The sequence below is a fragment of the Melanostigma gelatinosum genome (assembly GCF_949748355.1).
Source record: "Melanostigma gelatinosum genome assembly, chromosome: 21".
Classification (NCBI taxonomy): Eukaryota; Metazoa; Chordata; class Actinopteri; order Perciformes; family Zoarcidae; genus Melanostigma; species Melanostigma gelatinosum.
The window spans coordinates 14,858,829-14,881,606 of record NC_136654.1 but is presented as its reverse complement, the minus strand read 5'-3'; the positions used below and the strand labels follow the sequence as shown (position 1 = coordinate 14,881,606).

Below are 22,778 nucleotides of genomic sequence, written 5' to 3'. Positions count from 1 at the left end.
GGAAGTTTGTAATAAAGCCAAAGATCCCTGCAGCTTGTGTGTTGCATTTGGGTCTATATACAACCGGTTACAGAACTGTACAGACTGAGAGACAGACACACCAACAAGACCCTGCTGAGCATTTTCAACGAGATGCTGTATTCCCTTTGTATGGAGCGAATAGAGATTTCTCTTGTGAACCAGTTGTTGTGTTGGAGCAGAGCTGCAGCGCCTCATTTATACTGCAGGACGCACCTTTTTCACTTTCCAGACATGGACACCTGAATGAACGGCGACTTTTACGCGTCAACCTCAACCATACATGTAGAATGTCACTCACACATTTTGGATTCTAATCAAAAGATTTATGCCACATTTAGATAATGTTGCCTTTAGTGAAGTTTTAAAATGCTTCACCATAATACAGTAAAGCCACACACAAACAAACACAGCTCACTATTTATCATCACACAGATTTGTCTGATAGGAAAGATGTTGGGAGTAACGTGGGAATATTTTGGTGACTTTTAGAGCAACAAAGACACAAAATCAGTTTTCTTGAATGAACTTCTTGTCTCTGATTCGGTTTTAATGAGCCAATTAATAATGTAAATACGTTTACTTGTTTTGGATTGTTGAAACAAGACATTTCATGTATTTATAAAGTTGTAATAACATTCATCATGAATGATTAACACTGGATTTGAAAGCGCTTCCCCAAAGTGAAAGCGGAAGTGACTCTGTTACTTAACATGCGACGTTCTCACGCTACAAATAAAAGTGTGTTCATTATTTTAATGAATGAGTTCTATATTTATTTACGTCGTGGTCAATACAATTATCTTTCTTCCAGCAACTTTAAATTCCTTCATTCTGTCACACGAATAAAAGGTTTGGATTTGTTTTTATTTCAATAAAACAACATTGTTCAGATCTAATGCCTCTCACAGATCTTACCTTCAATGAAGGTACAAGATACAATTGAAAATAAGTATTAAGCTCTAGTTATTGAATTATGATATGCAGTTCATCACAGTTTGATACCCTTTGATGGATGTTTCTTTGGATTAATAGTCTAATCCGATTCACATCTTTTTTCCAAATCAGTTTATCAAGAAAAAAACTCGTTTGTGTGTCCAGGATGGATTTAGTATGATGAGACTAAATCATATTCTCTATTTTTACATTTTTAATAACTCCACATGGACTTTTAGATCTTCAATACATCTTTCATAACGAATATATTTTAATAACCATAACTTTTGACCAGGTTCCTTTCTCACTGTGGATCTCTGACTGTAAGTTTGTCTTATACATCTGGAGAGGTCAGGGATCTCCTGTAAACATCTGATTTATGCTAAACTCCAAATCCAGTGTTAATCATTCATGATGAATGTTATTAAAACTTAATGAACACATGAAATGTCTTGTTTCAACAATCCAAAACAAGTAAACGTATTTACATTATTAATTGGCTCATTAAAACCGAATCAGAGACAAGAAGTTCATTCAAGAAAACTGATTTTGTGTCTTTGTTGCTCTAAAAGTCACCAAAATATTCCCACGTTACTCCCAACATCTTTCCTATCAGACAAATCTGTGTGATGATAAATAGTGAGCTGTGTTTGTTTGTGTGTGGCTTTACTGTATTATGGTGAAGCATTTTAAAACTTCACTAAAGGCAACATTATCTAAATGTGGCATAAATCTTTCATTTGGCCGCTAATTAGAATGCGGAATGTGTGAGTGACATTCTACATGTATGGTTGAGGTTGACGCGTAAAAAATGTAAAGTACTTGTACACTTATATTACTCTCTAGTTCTGATCCTCAGACTTGATGATTTAATATCAGTTATTGTACCTTCAGTATGAGTAAGAGGTATTCATATAGAAACACGTGTTCCTGCATGTTGTTGGATTGAAAGCATCAAAATGAAAAATCTGCATCCCTTTTGTTTATGTGACAGGAATAAAACCAGAAAACATATCCACGTATACATGAAATATAATCTTTATTGACGAGAACATAATCCTCAAAAACATCACATGTTGCTCAAAGCACAAAAACAAGAATATTGACATAACAAGAAAAACTGTTGCTCCAAAATCAATAATTAAAAAATAAATGTGTTCATAAAAAATAATTAGATAGATGAATAAGTAAATAAATAAATGATCAAATAAATAAATACTTTAATAAATAAATAAATAAATAACCAAATAATATTAATCAAATGAACAAATAAGTTCATAAATAAATGAACAAATAAATAAATACGTAACAATCTCATTCATGAATAAGTTAATAAACGTGTAAATAAATGAATAAGTTAAATAAATAGACTGCATGTCAGCACATAAGTGAAAATATTCGTGATGAGACGAGCAGATTCTAGTTGGTGAGAGATAGAACCAGCTGGTCTGCTCTCATCAGATGGGTTTTCATTTCCTTCCTGATCAGCTCCCAGGATTCAGCACTGTGGCCCTACAGACACAAGAATATCATCGTTATTAAAACATGATCACTACTGCAGGTTGGTTGACTCATTAAAAGATTATTGACGGACACACTTACCATTTGCTCCAGGACATGACGAGACAGTCTCTTGAAATGCATGTGCAGCTTCTTGTTCTTCTTCTTGTGGCTCTTCATCTAAATTCATCAGAGGAAAATAAATGTTTAAAATTTCAAATATTTCACCTGTAAAGCTTCACAGAGCTGTAAAGCTGACACATCTGTGAGGACTTCAGCGTAACAGAGAGCTATTTAAATGTTACACATAAAGCTGTACGTTGTGACCAACAGTTGTCTCGTATACTTACACAGGCGTGAAGGCCGTCGGCCTGCTGGGTCACAACGATGAGAAAGTGGTCCACTGTGTTCTCCTCCCATGATGCATTGCTGTGATCCTCCTCAAACAGGGCAGCCATCTCCTCCAGAATCTGAACTGTGAAGCTGAGTTTGTCCTCAGCCTGGAAGAAGAAGAACAATAGAGATGACAGTTATAATAAGATCAACTTTTCTGTGGAAACTATTTCTTACATTCAAGGAGATCAAATCTAACCATGAGTTTGTGTTTGAGGATGACTTACTGATGCTTTGGACGCCTGTCTGTACAGATCATGAGGGAAGTTCACTTCAGCATCCTCAGTGGTGTTAGTGGAGTTATGAGCCTGCATCACACAATAGACATGTAAATAAATACAGTAAAGTAAACTCATTCAGTGACTTTAAAGAATATCCAGAAGAAGTCCACTTACCATGGTGTCTATTAGATCCAAAGAGTTTCTACTGTGCTGTCTGAATTTATGATCCACCCATCTGCAGCTCAGCGACGAGCCTGAACTGTACAGACTGAGAGACAGACACACCAACAAGACCCTGCTGAGCATTTTCAACGAGATGCTGTATTCCCTTTGTATGGAGCGAATAGAGATTTCTCTTGTGAACCAGTTGTTGTGTTGGAGCAGAGCTGCAGCGCCTCATTTATACTGCAGGACGCACCTTTTTCACTTTCCAGACATGGACACCTGAATGAACGGCGACTTTTACGCGTCAACCTCAACCATACATGTAGAATGTCACTCACACATTTCGGATTCTAATTAGCGTCCTAATGAAAGATTTATGCCACATTTAGATAATGTTGCATCAGCTGAAGTTTTAAAATGCTTCACCATAATACAGTAAAGCCACACACAAGCGACTTTTAAATCAACAAAGACACAAAATCAGTTTTCTTGAATGAACTTCTTGTCTGTGATTCGGTTTTAATGAGCCAATTAATAATTTAAATATGTTTACTTGTTTTGTATTTTTGAAACAAGACATTTCATGTATTTATAAAGTTGTAATAACATTCATCATTAATGATTAACACTGGATTTGAAAGCGCTTCCCCAAAGTGAAAGCGGAAATGATTCCGTTACGTTACATGCGACGTTCTCACGCTACAAATAAAAGTGTGTTCATTATTTTAATGAATGAGTTCTATATTTATTTATGTCGTGGTCAATACAATTATCTTTCTTCCAGCAACTTTAAATTCCTTCATTCTGTCACACGAATAAAAGGTTTGGATTTGTTTTTAATTTCAATAAAACAACATTGTTCAGATCTAATGCCTCTCACAGATCTTACCTTCAATGAAGGTACAAGATACAATTGAAAATAAGTATTAAGCTCTAGTTATTGAATTATGGTATGCAGTTTATCACATGAGTTTGATACCCTTTGATGTTTCTTTGGATTAATAGTCTAATCCGATTCACATCTTTTTTCCAAATGACTTTATCGAAGAAAGAAATTCACGTTTGTGTGTCAGGAATCAGGATGGATTTAGTATAATGTAACGGACTTAAGACATATAATGTTCACCTGTTATGTTGGGTGTTATGGTGTTTAGAAAGTGTTCTAAGATGTTATATAAAATAGGTTCTTGCATTTACGGAGGTCAGTGAAGGCCTCATGCCTTGTGGGATGTTGTGGTTTTAGTGCTGGAACGAGAGAGAGTTAGTCTATGACCGGGAGCTGATGGTAAAAGATGTTCAAGAACGTTCACAGTGTTGCCTGTTTGTTTGCGTAGGCTACGGCCCACAGTAGCCTGTACTGTCCGCAAATAAAGGACCACAAGAAAATAACGTCTCGTAGCTTAAATGACCAAGGGTCGCTACAATAATGAGATTAAATCATATTTTCTATTTTTACATTTTTAACAATAACTCCATATGGACTTTTAAATCTTCAACACATCTTTCATAACGAATATATTTGAATAACCATAACTGTATACACCAGGTTCCTTTCTCATTATCTCTGGACGGTAAGGTTGTCTTGGTACATCTGGAGAGGTCAGGGATCTCCTGTAAACATCAGGTTTATGCTAAACTCCTGACATTAAACTTACATATAAATATAAGTTCCTATCTTAACATGAACATATATAGTTTGAAGATAATCTGCATTTGTTAATTTCCTTTAACAATATAGTTACTTAATCCCATCCAATCTTCTTACTTGCTAAATTATGTTATAAATAAATATACAAAGACTGTCCAACGTAATAATATCATCCAAAAAGTTACTATTTCTAAGTTGATCAAGCAGGATATTTTTGAAGGGTTCATTTTTACTTTTGATACTTTAATTTGCAGCTAATACTTCAGGTACTTATACTAGTAGTTGAGTTATTGTACCCTGAGGTATATAAAGATCTGTGCCTCCTTTGTATCTGCTTTTATGAATAAATAAGATCATACAATATGATCTATGTTATTGCCTGATTTATTTGTCATCTGATCGATCATCGAGAATTATATTACAGCATGCATTGTTCAAAAAACAAACGCATTTTGAAAATACAAATTACAATACATGTACCATTAAATAAATACAAGCCTGCTTCTCCACTTCATGGATTGCAGGCCTGTAATTACAGGCCATGTGATTTTTCACAATGATTTTCATGATTCCCGAGAAGCAGAATCCCCTTCTCTGGTTCTCACGTTCAAGGCCGCCATTGTTAAAGCAACGTGAAATGTCACTGACGGATTCTTGTGAACGTGCGTCAGAGCGCATGCAGCAGCACGGAGCCGCTTTCAGTTTCTCTAGATGCATCGGAACTTCCCGATGTATGGCCCCTAGTGGACACAATCAGGTGGGAATGTTGACGAACGATTATGAGGAATCCGGACATAATAAATGACGCAATGACAATAAAACAATGATTGTTGTTGTTTTAATTACACCATCACACCGGAGAGCGTGCAGACTGAAAGGGAAATTGAATCTGCAAAGTAGCACCTCAAACTACCGAAGTAGAATACAAATACACCTTTTATAACAGCCTCAAATCATTATCACAGCAGTCTTTAAAAAAACAAGTAATGTTGTGTCTTTATTTTCTATTTGGCCTAAAATAAATCGAAATAAAATTCATACAACAATTGTTTTTTGTCTTTATATTTGTTTAGGTGTTCCATGTTTTGATCATTATTGTGATATTTGTTCATGCTTTTATTGTGGGAGGTTTTCATTAGGACGCTAATTAGAATCCGAAATGTGTGAGTGACATTCTACATGTATGGTTGAGGTTGACCGCGTAAAAGTCACCGTTCATTCAGGTGTCCATGTCTGGAAAGTGAAAAAGGTGCGTCCTGCAGTATAAATGAGGCGCTGCAGCTCTGCTCCAACACAACAACTGGTTCACAAGAGAAATCTCTATTCGCTCCATACAAAGGGAATACAGCATCTCGTTGAAAATGCTCAGCAGGGTCTTGTTGGTGTGTCTGTCTCTCAGTCTGTACAGTTCAGGCTCGTCGCTGAGCTGCAGATGGGTGGATCATAAATTCAGACAGCACAGTAGAAACTCTTTGGATCTAATAGACACCATGGTAAGTGGACTTCTTCTGGATATTCTTTAAAGTTACTGAATGAGTTTACTTTACTGTATTTATTTACATGTCTATTGTGTGATGCAGGCTCATAACTCCACTAACACCACTGAGGATGCTGAAGTGAACTTCCCTCATGATCTGTACAGACAGGCGTCCAAAGCATCAGTAAGTCATCCTCAAACACAAACTCATGGTTTGATTTGATCTCCTTGAATGTAAGAAATAGTTTCCACAGAAAAGTTGATCTTATTATAACTGTCATCTCTATTGTTCTTCTTCTTCCAGGCTGAGGACAAACTCAGCTTCACAGTTCAGATTCTGGAGGAGATGGCTGCCCTGTTTGAGGAGGATCACAGCAATGCATCATGGGAGGAGAACACAGTGGACCACTTTCTCATCGTTGTGACCCAGCAGGCCGACGGCCTTCACTCCTGTGTAAGTATACGAGACAACTGTTGGTCACAACGTACAGCTTTATGTGTAACATTTAAATAGCTCTCTGTTACGCTGAAGTCCTCACAGATGTGTCAGCTTTACAGCTCTGTGAAGCTTTACAGGTGAAATATTTGAAATTTTAAACATTTATTTTCCTCTGATGAATTTAGATGAAGAGCCACAAGAAGAAGAACAAGAAGCTGCACATGCATTTCAAGAGACTGTCTCGTCATGTCCTGGAGCAAATGGTAAGTGTGTCCGTCAATAATCTTTTAATGAGTCAACCAACCTGCAGTAGTGATCATGTTTTAATAACGATGATATTCTTGTGTCTGTAGGGCCACAGTGCTGAATCCTGGGAGCTGATCAGGAAGGAAATGAAAACCCATCTGATGAGAGCAGACCAGCTGGTTCTATCTCTCACCAACTAGAATCTGTTCGTCTCATCACGAATATCTTCACTTATGTGCTGACATGCAGTCTATTTATTTAACTTATTCATTTATTTACACGTTTATTAACTTATTCATGAATGAGATTTTTACGTATTTATTTATTTGTTCATTTATTTATGAACTTATTTGTTCATTTGATTAATATTATTTGGTTATTTATTTATTAAAGTATTTATTTATTTGATAATTTATTTATTTACTTATTCATCTATCTAATTATTTTTTATGAACATATTTATTTTTTTAATTATTGATTTTGGAGCAACAGTTTTTCTTGTTACGTCAATATTCTTGTTTTTGTGCTTTGAGCAACATGTGATGTTTTTAAGGATTATGTTCTAGTCAATAAAGATTATATTTCATGTATACGTGGATATGTTTTCTGGTTTTATTCCTGTCACATAAACAAAAGGGATGCAGATTTTTCATTTTGATGCTTTCAATCCAACAACATGCAGGAACACGTGTTTCTATATTAATACCTCTTACTCATACTGAAGGTACAATAACTGATATTAAATCATCAAGTCTGAGGATCAGAACTAGAGAGTAATATGAGTGTACAAGTACTTTACATTTTTTAAATCTCACTTTTTATGAAACTATTTCTTACATTCAAGGAGATCAAATCTAACCATGAGTTTGTGTTTGAGGATGACTTACTGATGCTTTGGACGCCTGTCTGTACAGATCATGAGGGAAGTTCACTTCAGCATCCTCAGTGGTGTTCGTGGAGTTATGAGCCTGCATCACACAATAGACATGTAAATAAATACAGTAAAGTAAACTCATTCAGTGACTTTAAAGAATATCCAGAAGAAGTCCACTTACCATGGTGTCTATTAGATCCAAAGAGTTTCTACTGTGCTGTCTGAATTTATGATCCACCCATCTGCAGCTCAGCGACGAGCCTGAACTGTACAGACTGAGAGACAGACACACCAACAAGACCCTGCTGAGCATTTTCAACGATATGCTGTATTCCCTTTGTATGGAGCGAATAGAGATTTCTCTTGTGAACCAGTTGTTGTGTTGGAGCAGAGCTGCAGCGCCTCATGCAGCACGCACATTGTTACTTTCCAGACACCTGAATGAACGGTGACTTTTACGCGGTCAACCTCAACCATACATGTAGAATGTCACTCACACATTTCGGATTCTAATTAGCGGCCAAATGAAAGATTTATGCCACATTTAGATAATGTTGCATCAGCTGAAGTTTTAAAATGCTTCACCATAATACAGTAAAGCCACACACAAACACAAACACAGCTCACTATTTATCATCACGATTTGTCCGATATGAAACATATTGGGTGTAACGTGGGAATATTTGGTGACTTTTTAAATTAAATTCGTGTCGCTGATTCGGTTTTAAATTCGTGTTAATGAGACAATTATTAATAGCGATATAATACTTGAAATATTTGAAAAGTTTTAATTCAGTTTGCAGGATCTCCATGCGATGGAAATCACGTGTAAAACAACGATTATTCTCTATTTGTCGTTGTTAGTATTTTGTGATTTAATAACATTCATCATTAATGATTAACACTGTGGACTGGACTTCAACGTGTCCACATGCCAATCATATAAAGAAAGTGCTTCCCCCTGAGTGACAGCGACGCGCTGTGGCCTACGTTACGTAACACGCGACGTTCTCACGCTGCAATGTGAAATCGCAGCACACGTCATGACGTTTCTGAAGGAGAATTTCAAGGTAAGAGAAGACAGATAAGCTTTTATTGTTCTCCAGAGGGGGAATTCATGTGTTTCCTTGGCATTTCATCATCTGGTGTTGTTGAATTGCATTTTTCTTTTGTTGTTTAGATGCACTATGAGTAAGTGTATTGAAGGAATCAAGAATTTGGTGTTTTACCTTTTTTTTTTTTTTTTTTTCATATTTTGGAAATATTCTTCACTCTGCCCCTTTTAAAAAACGAAGTAAATATGTGGGATTTGAACAAACCTTTTTTTCTGACAATACATATTTGTACGTTTTTATTTCTGTATCTTCCTTTTAAGTACGACATTCAGCATTCTACGGAGTTTGTGGACATTTTAGATACTGCATGTTGGATAAGAAAAGCCTTTAATGAGTGGAAATAATGGTGTTGCAACAGCATAAGTTAGAAATGAGTACTGACAAATAGAGATAACTAAAATATATTAAAACATATGAATACATCATATATAAATATATAAAAAAATGCACTATATATGAGCATTTAAACTGATGACAATGTTATCTTGTTTTTTAAAATAATAAAGGCAGTTGTTTTTTATCACATTATTACCACAATAGAAAGGATATTGCTTCATGTTATAGTGTTGAGTGTTAACAAACTGTACACACACATGCAAGACATTTAGGATTCACATTCACCAACAACCATAAAAGTCACAAAAGAATCCAAATCTGAGATTTAATCTTTAAATGCACTTTGTCACCCCCTGTTGAGCCATCTGATGACTACATATTAGCTCTGAATCAATGTATTTTCAGACTGCAGTTGTACTAGCAATGGAATGTTCTCCAGAAGGGACAACCAATTGCCAGGATCCAAATAAACCTAAATGTGACTGTTTAAATGTTGCATCTTTTTAGTCTCCTCCTTATGCAGCTTATCTTTTCTTCACACAAACATGATTTAAACAAAAAGTATAATTGTGGGGATACTGTGGTTGAGCTACTTGACCGTTTACAAGCTGTGGAGTAGTTGATTTAATATTTTGGAGGTGTGTTGTCAGTCTAACAGGAACTCTCAGGGAACATAAAGTCCTCAGCAGACATCACAACATCAGTACGCCTTTAAGAGCTGCGCTGCCTTTGGGTGTTACATGTAAAGCAGGGATTTCACATGGGCAACACATGCTGAGGTGTAAACAGTTGCAAATGTAAAAGATAAGTTAAATTATACAAAAAGTAAATGTATTATCTAAATAGTTAGATAAAAAACGATAGGGAAGAAGAAGGACTGCCCGTAAAATGTCGTTTAAATACGTTCCTTTAACGCTTATTCTCACTTTTACTATATATTTTAGGGAGCCTGAATGCATCATTCGTGAAGTCAACTTCCCATGATGCATCAGTGCTACACTGGAAAGTGACGAGAGAGCGTCTTCACCCTCTCTCGAGAAAACAAAGATTACTTAACGCTAGTTTTTGGATTTTGGGATGATTTGGAAGCGATGGAGAGCGACTGTACGGATTGACATTGCCTTTAATTTACATTTACTGAGTTTATAACAATTTACGGGGGATTTTGGCGGTTGTCTTTGGACCTTCAATGGCAAGTTAGCCAACCGGTTTTCGGTAAGGAAGCAAAGGTTCGTTTTTAATCCCACATTCATCCTAAAACTGTCATGATTACAGTGTTAACAAAGCTGCTGGTGCGCGTGCTGCACGTGCTGTGTTTGTGCTGTAATACTTCGATGTCTCGAATCGTCCAGCTCGAGTTTTAAAGAACCACACACGCCCAAAAAACTGAAGCTAACAGCAGCAATTATGGTCCAGGTAAAATAAAACAACAGAGTAAAAATATTAGATATAAAAATGCACAATATATACAATCATCATATTAAATTAACTAACTAAACAATAGTGCAAAGGTTTAGTTCGTGTAAGTGTAAGTTAATGTAAGTTAACTGAGGAGATGTGAGCTAGTTTTAACCTAGTTTTAACCGAAAGTAAGTTATTTTGAATAATTCTATATATTAATATATAATATAATTAGAAATGAATTATAATTCATTGTATTATTATATATAGTATAATAATATATATTAATTATATTGTCTATAAATTATTATATGTATAATATATTATAATAATATATAATTAAGTTATATTATTAAATTCTGTAAGGCTAATAATACTTAAAGTCACTTGTCTATCTGCTGTTAGATACAGTTAATCCTATGTCTTTCTCAGTAACTGTCTCTGGAGGTTTTTGATTAAATCTATTCTTGTTCTACGACATATCATATTTAATCTTCTATTCTGTTATGTTATATTGCTGTTGTATACTATAGTGTACTATATTACACGACTAACGTTAAACCTTATGCTATGTCTCGTTTATTTTTTGTCCTTTTTACTTCTGCAACTACCAAATTGCCCCATTAAAGATTGACCTTTTCTGTAGTTCATCATGTTGGGGAACCTGAGTGGCATTGTGTCTCTGGATCCTTGTATTTGCCCTCACCGCGCATTTCGTTTCATTTAAGGAAGTTAGTCCCTGCTGCATTTTGTAGCTACTTCCCTGCAGACAACCTCCTTTAATCAGCGCCTCACATGACTTCATGGTTACTCTCTAAAACTGTGAAATAGCAGATATGTCACAGTAGGATACAGCAGGCTCGTGATGGAAAAATGTCATGATAGCTCAGTGGCACGAAGTGAGGAAGAAAGAACAAAAATAAAACCAGCTTCCTGATCGTCACATGCCTTGCTCGTCTGCAGGGGCACGCAAGCTAGTCATCAGTCATGTCGACAGGGAAGCTAGGGGTCAATAAAGCGTTTATTAGAGATGTTTAAGTGCTGAAAGGAGTCATATTTTTGTGTGTTTCAGCGTGCCATGTGGGAGTAACCCTTCCCAGGAGGTGCCATGCTAGCCACACAGATGCCAGATACGCCGCCCGAGGCTAAAGATGTCAAAAAGGTAAAACCACAAGTTTCCCCGCCCTTGTGTGCAAATATCCTGTGACCTCGTAGACTTCTCTCCTGCCTGCTTGTTCTATCTTTACTGTGATACCAGGTTGTGACATTGAAGTAGGCTAAATGTTGTAATTGTACTGTTGTAAGTGTTCTTCAACGTTGCGCCACTTTTTAACCCTACACATGTTCATCCATTCAGTTGCCTGCGTAGCTTATTTAACAGACAATCTAATGGTTGGTTAACAGTTACTATGATTTATGACAGCAGAGCTTTGCAGACGGTGCACAATGTACTGCTGAATTAATGTATGCGAGTCCTCCTAACTCAAGCACAGTAGAAGAGTGCTTCAGACCGTCGCTGCTTTGTCGCGAGTGTTGCTGAAGAATTCGTTTTGATTTTGCAACCTATTGCGTAACGTAGGCTTACTTTCTATATGTTTATGTTCTCTGTCTGTCCATGTCAGCTGACAGTAGGTGTCATGTGACTGTAGGTAATCTGAATATTAGGTTTCATAACAACATGGCCACGCAGACTTCACCCTGCGGCTCTCTCTTCAGATAATGTGCTGGCTGCTTTCTGTGCTGTGCCTCTAATGTTTGTTGGTTATTTGCCAACCTGCTTCCCATCTGAACCGCACCTTTAGTAGCTCTCACCAAGAGAAACAAGGAAGCTGATGATATTTTCCTCTCACACGCATCGGTCACATGTAGATCAAGGAGAAGTTGGCACAGTCGCTCAAGGCCCTGCAGAAGAGATACGTGGCGTCAGACGCAGTGGTGACCAGTGACGACGGGGACGCTAACCTCCTCTGCTGTGCCCTGGAGGCCGTCTTCATCCACGGCATCAGGAGCAAGTACGTCCGCTCGGACGCTGGGGGCCGGAGCAGGAAGGGAGAGCGAGGATCCCTCCCTCAGCCTTTTTTCTGGAGCCTCCTCAAGACCGTCACCCACCGGTAAAAAGCGCATTATTCTAAAAGGACGTTGGTAGAGCTGAAATGATTGGTTGAATTAGATTAACAGAACATTCATCTGCAACTCTTTTGATGGTCGGGTAATCGGTCTATTTATTTTTCAAGCAAAAAGGCTAAACATTCAGGGATTCCTGCTTCTCCAATGTGATGATAACACTGTTTGTGAACTCCCCAGTGATGTGGTCAAGGAGCTGGAGAAGATCAGCTTCGTGGGCACCGACGTGGGTCGCTGCCGAGCCTGGCTGCGGCTGGCCCTGAACCACGGCCTGCTCGAGTGCTACCTCGCGTCACTGTTCCGCGAGGGCTCCAAGCTGCGGGCCCACTACCAGCCCAGTGCCTTGCTCCTGGACACCGAGGAGCGGGAAGTCCTGCTCAGCTACCTCCAGGGTCTGGCCTCGCTCACCTTCAGCCTCTCCTACAAGTCGGCCGTCCTCAACGAATGGACCACCACGCCTCTGGCTCTCGCCGGGCTCTGCCCCTTGTCCCAAGCGGACACTATCGACCTGTCCCTCAACGGCGGAGACCTTCCCAACTCCAAGCCCGCGTTTAAAGAGTCCTGGGATACGGTGTCTCAGTCGTCGGGCTCTTCAGACGCACAGGATCTGCAGAGAGGCTGCCCAGTGATGCTGACGGGTGTATTACACGGGGGTAGTACTGTACTCAACTCATCTAACTTAAGCCTGGACACCACAGGCTCCTCCCAGCTCTCCTCCAGCTTGAGCTCTGATAGCCTCCTGCAGGGGCAGGACCCCCGCAGCCCGACGGGAGAGCAGTGGTCTTCATGTGACCTGGACACGTCCATTAATGTCACCATCAGCACCAAGAGGCCACAGAAGGAGTAAGTGGGTCTTCTTATCTGAGTTCTAAGTAGAATACTGTCAGCTTTATCATTTAACTTTAGAAATAGAAAGTAGTGAACTCCTCTCTTTTCTTATAAGCTTAACTATATCATGACTTGTTGTTATCTCGGCAGTTCTCTGACAGAGTTCCGGGAGAGTGGCCACTGCAGTCAGGACTCCATGCGCGAAGACTCCTTTGTCTCCAGCACGGGTCCGGATCAGTACTCGGAGACGGCCGTGTTCAGCGGCTCCGACAGCGAGACCCAGGGTCCCCCTACGGCGTCCCGAGGCCCCGTGGACCACGTCCCAAACTCTGTGCTGTCTGATTCAGAGCCACCGGCGACACCCGATGAGAACCACGTTAACTACTCTCCCTCTGAAGCGTGCATCGACGCCTCTCCTGAGGCACACTTGGACACGGACATGCTTTCTACTGAGCCTGTGGAGCCTGTAGACGAAGTACAGATCACCAGAGTCCAGGAGAGTCCTGAGCCTCTCCAGGTAGAGATAGAAGCAGAGCCTTCAGTGGATCAAAGCTCACGTCGCTCCACCAGCAGGTTATTGTCCTCAGATTCTCTATCGGTAAGACCCTCTCCTGTTTCAAAAGATGTGTTTCACTGTGTTGTGGTTCCTCTGTACAACTTCAAAAAACGACAGAGTAATCGAACGTTTTCTTTACATTTCGTTTGATCCGGTCTGTTGTGTCTCGCTCAGAAGTCTTGTTCTCAAATCTCCCGTTACATCCGCATTGTGACGTCAAAATCAGATAATATTCATGACATTGAAAGTATTTTAGATAACACACCATCGAAGGTGAGCAGAGGCGATTACATCACAACCTGTTGAGCCGCTGCTGTCTGCAGCGTTCTTTCTCAATACTTGTTAGTCACTTTGACACAAAAACATGGAAAATCAGAGGTTGAGAAACGGTTCCCCTTTAAGGATTGTACAGACGGGGGAAATGCAGGATTGCCTTGATGTCCGAGCAGGAACAGCTCACGGGTATGCCACTAAATGTAGGACTCTCTGTTGTTGCCACACATTGGTTTGTCAAGATGGTGACAAACCAGACAGACTCATTTTTACATTGGTTCTAAACAGAGAAAGACACTACTCATCAAGTTTTTTTTTTTATAGTTCTCACACTACTAACCCCAAAGACAGATGATAACAGGAACTGCTCTTTTATTGAAGACAGCTCAGTTGTGCTCATTGATGAGTAAATCATCATCTGAAACTCATGTTTGTTAGAAAGCATTGATAGAAGTGCTGCAACAAAAAGATATTCTAATTGTCAGTTAATCAAGATTTAATCCAAGATAATTGATGTTGGAAACCAGTTTAAAATGTCTTGTTTTCTTCGACTTGCAGTCCCAAACTCGGAGACAAACGTGTCTTTTCTGTTGCAGCATTCTCGCTCCTGGATCTCTGAGGACGACATCTACAAGCCTCACCTGGAGGAGGTGCCGGACCACGATGAGGCGCCTCCTCCTGCTCCCTCTGCTGAGCTCAAGGTCTCTCAGTCACCTCCTAGTGTCGTCCATCGCAGGCAAATAGGTACTTCTGCCTCGTCTACCAGCTGTCACAGATTGATCTGTGTCATTCAAAGCTGAAACATTTAGTCAACCTCAGAAAATATATCTGCAACTATTTTTAAGATTGTTTGTCTTTCTTCTGGTTCAAGCATCTCTAATGAGATGGTTTCTTGCTTTTCTTTTTCATCTGTCTCTGTAAAATGAATATATGATATTTTAATCTTCTTTTTTGGTGAAACAAGACATTTATCTTCACAATAAATTGAAAAAATAACAATCAGATTAATCGACAATAAAATAAGTGTTAGTTGCATCCTCGGTCTCAGCCATGAGTGCCACTAACTGTTTTTACATCAAAAATTTTCAGTTATCACTCAAATCGATGTTTACATTCAGTGCATTCTTGAGGTTGAACACATTTCCTTCCTCTTAAAACATTTACAACACAGATTTATCTTCAGTGAGTTTACTTGGTGTGTTGCTGCCCCCTGTAGGTCAGTGGAGCTGTACAGTTGTCATGAACTCAAACGTGTTTATTTCTGCACTGCAGTTGGGCATTTTAACACGGGGGTCTCTGGGGATTGTAGCCAGCCTCAAGCGGCCGGTTGACTTCATTTTTCAGCCGCTCGGTCGGTAATAACATCATCGTGTTTACATGGTGCAGGAAATTCAAACCACACCCCAAACAGTGACAATGTGGACAATCCTGTTCACTTAGTTCAGGAAATGCCAGCAGCACAGGAAACTGTGGAATGAAACCGATGCACACCACACCCCGATCTGTGACATCGCAGCAGGTTCTATCAGCTGTCTGGTGAACAAAGAAAACCACCAGTTGTTGTTACGTCATTAGTGGGACGTGGCCAGATGACACTGGAATGTAATAAACCTGTATGTCTGGCCAGACGTCACTCAGTGAGTGCTTGAACTATGGACCAGATACTGTATGATCTCACCAATCAGGTCAACAGATTCATTATTCAACGTTCATATTCATCATGCTTTTCTTGTGACTTAAAGCAGTTATGATCAAATACAATACAATGGCTCTATCTGTCAACAGATCCTGTTTTTATGGAGACTCCTTTTCCTTCACTTTCCGTTAATATCTGTGTCCGTCTGTCTGTCAGGGCTGTCCAACCCTTTCCGTGGCTTGCTGAAGCTCGGTCACCTGGAGCGTCGAGGTGCGATGGGGATGTGGCGCGATTATTACTGCGAGCTGTCGCCCTTCGAGTTCCGGCTGTACGTCAACGCGGAGGAGCGCACCTGTTGCGACAACTGCTCCCTGGTGCGATGCGAGGACGCCCGCCTCACCTCGCCCGAGGGCCGCTTCGAGCTGGCCTTCCCCAGCAAGCGGCTCTACCTCCGGGCAGCGAATCGCGGCGAAGCTGAGGACTGGGTGGACCGGATAGTCGAGGCCGTCATCAAATGCCGTCAGACGCCTTTCACCGATGAGCATTGGGAGGTGCTGCAACCCGCCTGTGAGAACGGCGTGGACGCGGCATCCCCTTCCTCCGTCCCTTCCAGCCCAGAGCGAGGTCCCTCCTCCCCGGACACGGGGCCATGCGGAGGGCAGGAGGCGCCTCCTCCTCCTCTGCAGGACCTCGACTGGACTCGGACTGCGGATTTGGAAAATGACGCAATCAAAGAAGCTGTTTTGTACTTCTCCACAGATCCAGAGGCTCGGACATGGGTGCCTCTGGTCTTCTCCCTCTCCTTGGAGGCCTTGAAAGGGTTTCAGGTCCAAGAAGGAAGGAAGCAGCTGCGGCAAACGCTCCCTATCGAGGAAATCCGGGACGTGGTGCCAGACGTGTCTCAGGGAGGGCCGGCCTTCTTCAAACTCCTGACCGTCCGGGAGACGCTGAGAGTCAGAGCTGAGAACCCAGAGGAGGCTCGCTCTTGGAGGGTTTTGATCCGAGGGGCTCTGGACTCGTACCTGGAGAGTGGGGAGGACGAAGGCTCCGGCGAGGCACCTGTAGTCCTCCCCGGTATGAGTGGAAATCTCCACAGACTGGTGCAGCACCGGCTAAAAGAAGATGGAGCACTCCTCGTGCATCTGTGCACTGTTCCCTCAGAGAAGGGGCTGGACACGCAGAGCTTCAAGTGTGCAGGTAATGTTGAGTTATTGAACACACATTAATCAGACGAGTCCAGTGGTAGTTGATGTCCCGATCCAGTGGCTGCCTATCATTATCTCTAACACACACGCACACACACTCACACACACCAGTTCTGATCTCAGTGAGGTGTGGACAGCATGTGGGCAGAATTTTTGACTATTTATCAACTCAAAGGTCTCTCATCATTTTTGTGAATGAGATGCTGAGGATGTTTGCGCTGCGTATCACACACACAGGGTGTCCTCAGCCGATCGGCCCGTCTCTGGGCAGAGCCCGGCTGTGTGAGTTCTCGGGCCAGTACTACTGTGACTCCTGTCATCACGGCGACACCACCATCATCCCCTCACGCATGGTGCACAACTGGGACCTCACACAGCGAGAGGTTTGTGCAGCATGTTTAACTACCGTTGTCTCGGGTAAGCAAAGATCTCCTTGGAGAAATGCTATGCTGGTCAAAATAGAGAAACGAGAGTGTCGGAAAGCTGAGCGCAGGTGGCGAAAAACTAATCTCCAGGTTCACTGTGACATCTATAAAGAGAGACTTCGCAATTATAATTTGGAACTTAGAAATGCAAGGCAGTCATTCTTCTCTGACATCATAACCAAAAACAAGAACAATACACGCGCCTTATTTGCTACCGTCGATAGGCTAACAAACCCTCCAGTGTCGGTAGCTGCTGAGCTCCAATCCACCTGGGCATGCAATCAATTTGCCTCCTTTTTTACTGACAAAATTCAGAAAATTAGACAAGCAGTCAGTGCCTCCACATCAACCACAGGATATGTGTTGTCCCGATCTAACATCCATTCAAATATCATGACACAATTTCATTCAATCGACTGTAGAAGCCTAGAAGACATTATACTACATCTGAAGTCCTCCTCCTGCTGCTTGGATATTCTACCAACACACTTTTTCAAAAATATTTCAAACTGCATGACCACTGATCTCTTACAAATTGTAAACACATCCCTTCTCTCAGGTGTCTTCCCACAAGCCCTAAAAACTACAGTTATTAAACCACTCCTAAAGAAAGCTAGTTTAGACTCCGCAACGATGAAAAATTACAGGCCAAGATCAAACCTCCCATTTTTAAGTAAAATAATTGAAAAAGCGGTTTTCCAACAGCTGACCAACTTCTTGGCCGTAAATAACTGCTTTGATGTTTTCCAGTCAGGCTTTCGACAGCACCACAGCACTGAAACTGCTCTTGTTAAGGTTTTCAACGACATCCACTTAAACATAGACAATGGCAGAAGTTCAGTCTTAGTGTTACTGGATCTCAATGCTGCATTCGACACGGTCGACCATGCCATACTCCTAGAAAGACTAAACATCTGGGTGGGACTCTCTGGCACAGCACTTAACTGGTTTGAATCCTACTTGAAGGACCGAGAATACTTTGTCTGTAGCTGATTACACATCAGAGCTGACTAAAATTACATGTGGTGTTCCCCAAGGTTCAATACTGGGGCCTCTTCTGTTCAACATCTACATGCTTCCACTAGCTCAGATTATGGAAAGCAACAAAGTGTGTTATCATAATTATGCAGACGACACACAAATATACATAACTATGTCACCAGGGGACTATAATCCCATACAAGGGCTGGTAACTGCATTGAACAAACCAACAACTGGATGTGCCAGAATTTTCTTCAATTAAACAAAGGTAAAACAGAAGTGATTGTTTTTGGTACCAATGACGAACAATTGAAAATCACCGCTCAGCTTCAATCACTGATGTTAAAACCCACAAACCAAGCCAGAAATCTAGGTGTAGTTATGGATTCAGACCTCAACCTGAACAGCCATATCAAGACAATTACAAAATCAGCCTATTATCACCTGAAGAATATATCAAGGATTAGAGGACTTATGTCTCAACAGGATTTGGAAAAACTTGTCCACGCATTTATCTTCAGCAGACTGGACTACTGTAACGGTGTGTTTACAGGTCTCTGTAAAAAGTCTGTCAGAAAGCTGCAGCTGATTCAGAACGCTGCAGCTCGAGTCCTCACTAAGACCAGGAGGGTGGACCACATCACTCCAGTTCTGAGGTCTTTGCACTGGCTTCCTGTCCAACAAAGAATTGACTTTAAAATCCTGCTGTTGGTTTACAAAGCACTGAATGGTTTAGGGCCAAAATACATCTCTGATCTGCTGCTACCTTATGAACCATCCCGACCCCTCAGGTCGTCTGGGACCGGTCTACTTTCTGTTCCCAGAGTCAGAACTAAACATGGAGAAGCAGCGTTCAGTTTTTCTGCTCCACATATCTGGAACAAAGTCCCAGAAAGCTGCAGGTCTGCTGAGACCCTCAGCTCCTTTAAATCAAGATTGAAGACCTTTCTGTTTGCTGCTGCCTTTAATTGAACCACATTCAATTCATATATTAATCAATTTCCTGCATTTCTGCATTTTACTGCTGTATTCTATTTCCTACACTGTTCTTAATTGCTGTTAAATCTCCTTTTCTTTTGCCTTATGTTTTGATGCTTTTAATGGTTTTAAAAGGACTGCACAATATATCGCCATTTCCTCCGGGACCGAGTTCGTGCAAGGCGTAGACTATAAAACGCAGATCGGCAGAGATCTTTTCCAGACGTGGTTTGTGTGCGAGTAATTGCAGAATTGCGGCAGTGTATGATTTATTGCGTGCAGCGTAATGTCTCAGGGAGACATCGATTATTGTTTCAATGTATGTTTTAAATCTCCTTTACTTTTGCCTTCATGCTTTTAATGGTTTCATGTGAAGCACTTTGAATTACCTTGTTGTTGAAATGTGCCATACAAATAAACTTGCCTTGCCGTACGTACAGATACAGTCAGACATTGTGTGTGTGTGTGTGTGTGTGTGTGTGTGTGTGTGTGTGTGTGTGTGTGTGTGTGTGTGTGTGTGTGTGTGTGTGTGTGTGTGTGTGTGTGTGTGTGTGTGTGTGTGTGTGTGTGTGTGTGTGTGTGTGTGTGTGTGTGTGTGTGTGTGTGTGTGTGTGTGTGTGTGTGTGTCCAGGTGTCTAAGAAGGCCCTGCATCTGCTGGCTCAGGTGGAGCAGGAGCCTCTGCTGAACCTGGAGCACCTGAATCCTGAGCTGGTGACGCACGCCGACTCCATGTCTCATGCCCACAAACTGCGGCAGAGGCTACGCCTGCTGGGCGACTACCTGCTCACCTGCCGCAGCAGAGCCTGCAAGAACCTCCAAGCCAGGTGTGTGCGTTTTACATTCTACCATATTCTACCACGACGTTTTCTAACGTATGTTTTAAAACCGTCTGTCAGAATGGAGCAGCGGACGTACCTGCTGGAGTCGAGCCACCTGTACAGCGTCATGGACCTACGACAGGTATCCCGCTGTGTTCATCGTGCCACCGCACCGGTCGTCTGCCTCCGGGAAACAATCGTAACACGTGTTGTTATTGTTTCTTCTAGATAGCAGAGGATGAGTATGTGAACTACCTGCTCACACTGCTGCAGTACGCCTCCAACCACGTGTTCCACTGTGACCTGTGCACTCAGCGGGGCTTCATCTGTCAGATATGCCACGCTAATGACATCATCTTCCCCTTTCAGCTCGACATCACCACCAGGTACGTTTTTACTGGGTCGCCTCAATTACTATTGTCTAAAAATCATTTGTAGTGTAAGACAAGGCTTTGGGCAATTTTTTGCCTTTCATCTCATTTGTTCCTAATGACTTAAAATCATTGTTTCTGTTTTGAATTCGTTTTTAAATAATAATTTTAGATACCAATGCAGTCAAAGTCAAATGCAGTGATGTCGGGACAATTTGTCATTTTAAAGGAGACGAAACTGAAATATTTTTTCATCGTGTCGTGCCACAATATAATCCAATCACATCATAGAAAACAAAATGAAGAGAGGTTTTAAATCTTCTGTTTTCATCCTGTCTTAGTTATGTCACAGAATAAATATTTAGTGCTCGAATCTTTGTTCGAGAACAAAACAAACTGGATGCACTGAAGTTTTCTATTTTTAGTTGTTGTTCACGGTGTGCTATTAAACCTGTATCTGTTTAATACTTCTTTCTTTCTCTGTCCCAGGTGTAAAGACTGTAAAGCGGTGTTCCACTCGGCCTGTAAGGCTGCTGGGGTCTCGTGTCCTCGCTGTCAGCGGATGAAGAAGTACATGGAGAGGAATCCACAGTACTGAGCCGTGAGGCCCCGACTAACAAGGAAGCGGAAAAATAACCGAAAATCTAGCTTTTACACGACGTAACCTCAAGTGCAATTACGAGTGTGTTGTGAGAGCGACGGTGCTGCAGTAGCTCGACTCTCTCGCACTAATTTAGAGGCACATCTGGCCTCGTGACGTTGACATAATGCAGCCAGATGTCACTGACCAGTGACGTTAATACCTCTCTGAATTCAGACTCGGCATCAAACGGAGGACGTGACACTGGTGAAGGTTGCTGCCAAGAATCATATCAACACATTTTCTACATGGTGTGTTTTTTGCTTTGTTTGTCTTTATTGTATCTACGTTCAACAGAAATGCTCCACAGGACATTCTGCCTTTCTCTCAGATCCACATATTTAAACATAATGCAGCAGGTTGGTTGGGTACTGAACATGCACAGATATCTAAAGCAGTGCTTGAAATATTCTACTATTCTATATTTTGATTGTGCCTTCTTTTTACTTTAAGCTTTACGCTCTTCTCCACTTGGTGTGTTTAACACGGCTCAACCTCACCTTTAATTTACCTTCACCACGAGAAGTAGTGACATCACTGCAGTAGAAACTGATCTTGTGATAAAAATGTGAATCAAGTCATAGAGAAGACTTTGTGGAATGTTTCTTACAAGTTTTTCAAGCTTACAAACGTACATTGATGTGTGTGATTTAAAAGGACAAAGGGGTGAGCCACACTGACGTATGACATAAAGTTGCTGAAGAAAATAAATAATAATAATGAATCGTTTGATTTTGTGTTGATCCTGAAGTCAAAACACATTTTGCACATTTGCACGTACTCGTGATGACTGTTACACTGATGTTTCAACTCTACTTTAGTTGTAATATCTTCTGACACACAGAGCTACACCTCAACTAACACAAACCTGCATTCTTGACATTTTCATTTTTGCTGAATTTGATTTTCTTCTCATGAATATTTGACTCTGATGTAGAGATGAACTTGCACATTAAGATACTTTTCCTTTTGCCAAAATCTGCAGAGAACAAAGAAGTAATTGATGGTTTAATGAAGTTCATTTGGATATATGCAGAACATATCCAACCACTGAATACTTACAACTATTCCTGGTTTGTCTTTGTCTTCTCATGTATGATGTATAAATGACCGTTATGATTAAATGTGACTGTTACTTGATGAATCTCTTCTGTTTTGGGCACAAAGGCTCTC

General features: G+C 40.8%; 3 protein-coding genes across 5 annotated transcripts; 2 read left to right on the top strand and 1 right to left on the bottom strand.

The window, feature by feature from the left end:
- Window positions 1-2,373: 2,373 nt before the first annotated feature.
- LOC306794572 (interferon a3-like) lies at window positions 2,374-3,374 on the bottom strand (the record flags this gene model as incomplete). Its single annotated transcript, XM_079292686.1, has 5 exons — window positions 2,374-2,466; window positions 2,557-2,634; window positions 2,805-2,954; window positions 3,075-3,155; window positions 3,243-3,374. The coding sequence occupies 5 exons, from the start codon at window positions 3,372-3,374 to the stop codon at window positions 2,374-2,376; spliced, it is 534 nt and encodes a 177-aa protein (XP_079148812.1).
- A 2,868-nt stretch (window positions 3,375-6,242) lies between these two features.
- LOC306794571 (interferon a3-like) lies at window positions 6,243-7,243 on the top strand (the record flags this gene model as incomplete). Its single annotated transcript, XM_079292685.1, has 5 exons — window positions 6,243-6,374; window positions 6,462-6,542; window positions 6,663-6,812; window positions 6,983-7,060; window positions 7,151-7,243. The coding sequence occupies 5 exons, from the start codon at window positions 6,243-6,245 to the stop codon at window positions 7,241-7,243; spliced, it is 534 nt and encodes a 177-aa protein (XP_079148811.1).
- A 3,171-nt stretch (window positions 7,244-10,414) lies between these two features.
- On the top strand, window positions 10,415-22,712 carry plekhm1 (pleckstrin homology domain containing, family M (with RUN domain) member 1). Of its 3 annotated transcripts, XM_079292750.1 has the most exons (12): window positions 10,415-10,583; window positions 11,842-11,931; window positions 12,639-12,880; window positions 13,074-13,736; window positions 13,872-14,319; window positions 15,147-15,294; window positions 16,403-17,383; window positions 17,629-17,774; window positions 20,407-20,600; window positions 20,673-20,736; window positions 20,823-20,980; window positions 21,455-22,712. In XM_079292750.1, exons 2-12 carry the CDS (start codon window positions 11,878-11,880, stop codon window positions 21,561-21,563), a joined length of 3,207 nt encoding a protein of 1,068 aa, XP_079148876.1. In that variant the 5' UTR covers window positions 10,415-10,583; window positions 11,842-11,877; the 3' UTR covers window positions 21,564-22,712. The 3 variants fall into 3 exon arrangements, with proteins under 3 accessions (XP_079148876.1, XP_079148874.1, XP_079148875.1); XM_079292748.1 differs by having other exon boundaries at window positions 20,407-20,736; XM_079292749.1 differs by having other exon boundaries at window positions 10,415-10,597; window positions 20,407-20,736.
- The last annotated feature ends 66 nt before the right edge of the window (window positions 22,713-22,778 follow it).

Coding starts and splice junctions, on each gene's coding strand:
- plekhm1 (XM_079292748.1), top strand. CDS start 11,878: ATGCTAGCCACACAGATGCCAGATACGCCGCCCGAGGCTAAAGATGTC. Junction 12,881..13,073: donor CTCAAGACCGTCACCCACCG/GTAAAAAGCGCA, acceptor TGAACTCCCCAG/TGATGTGGTCAAGGAGCTGG. Junction 17,775..20,406: donor GGGACCTCACACAGCGAGAG/GTTTGTGCAGCA, acceptor GTGTGTGTCCAG/GTGTCTAAGAAGGCCCTGCA.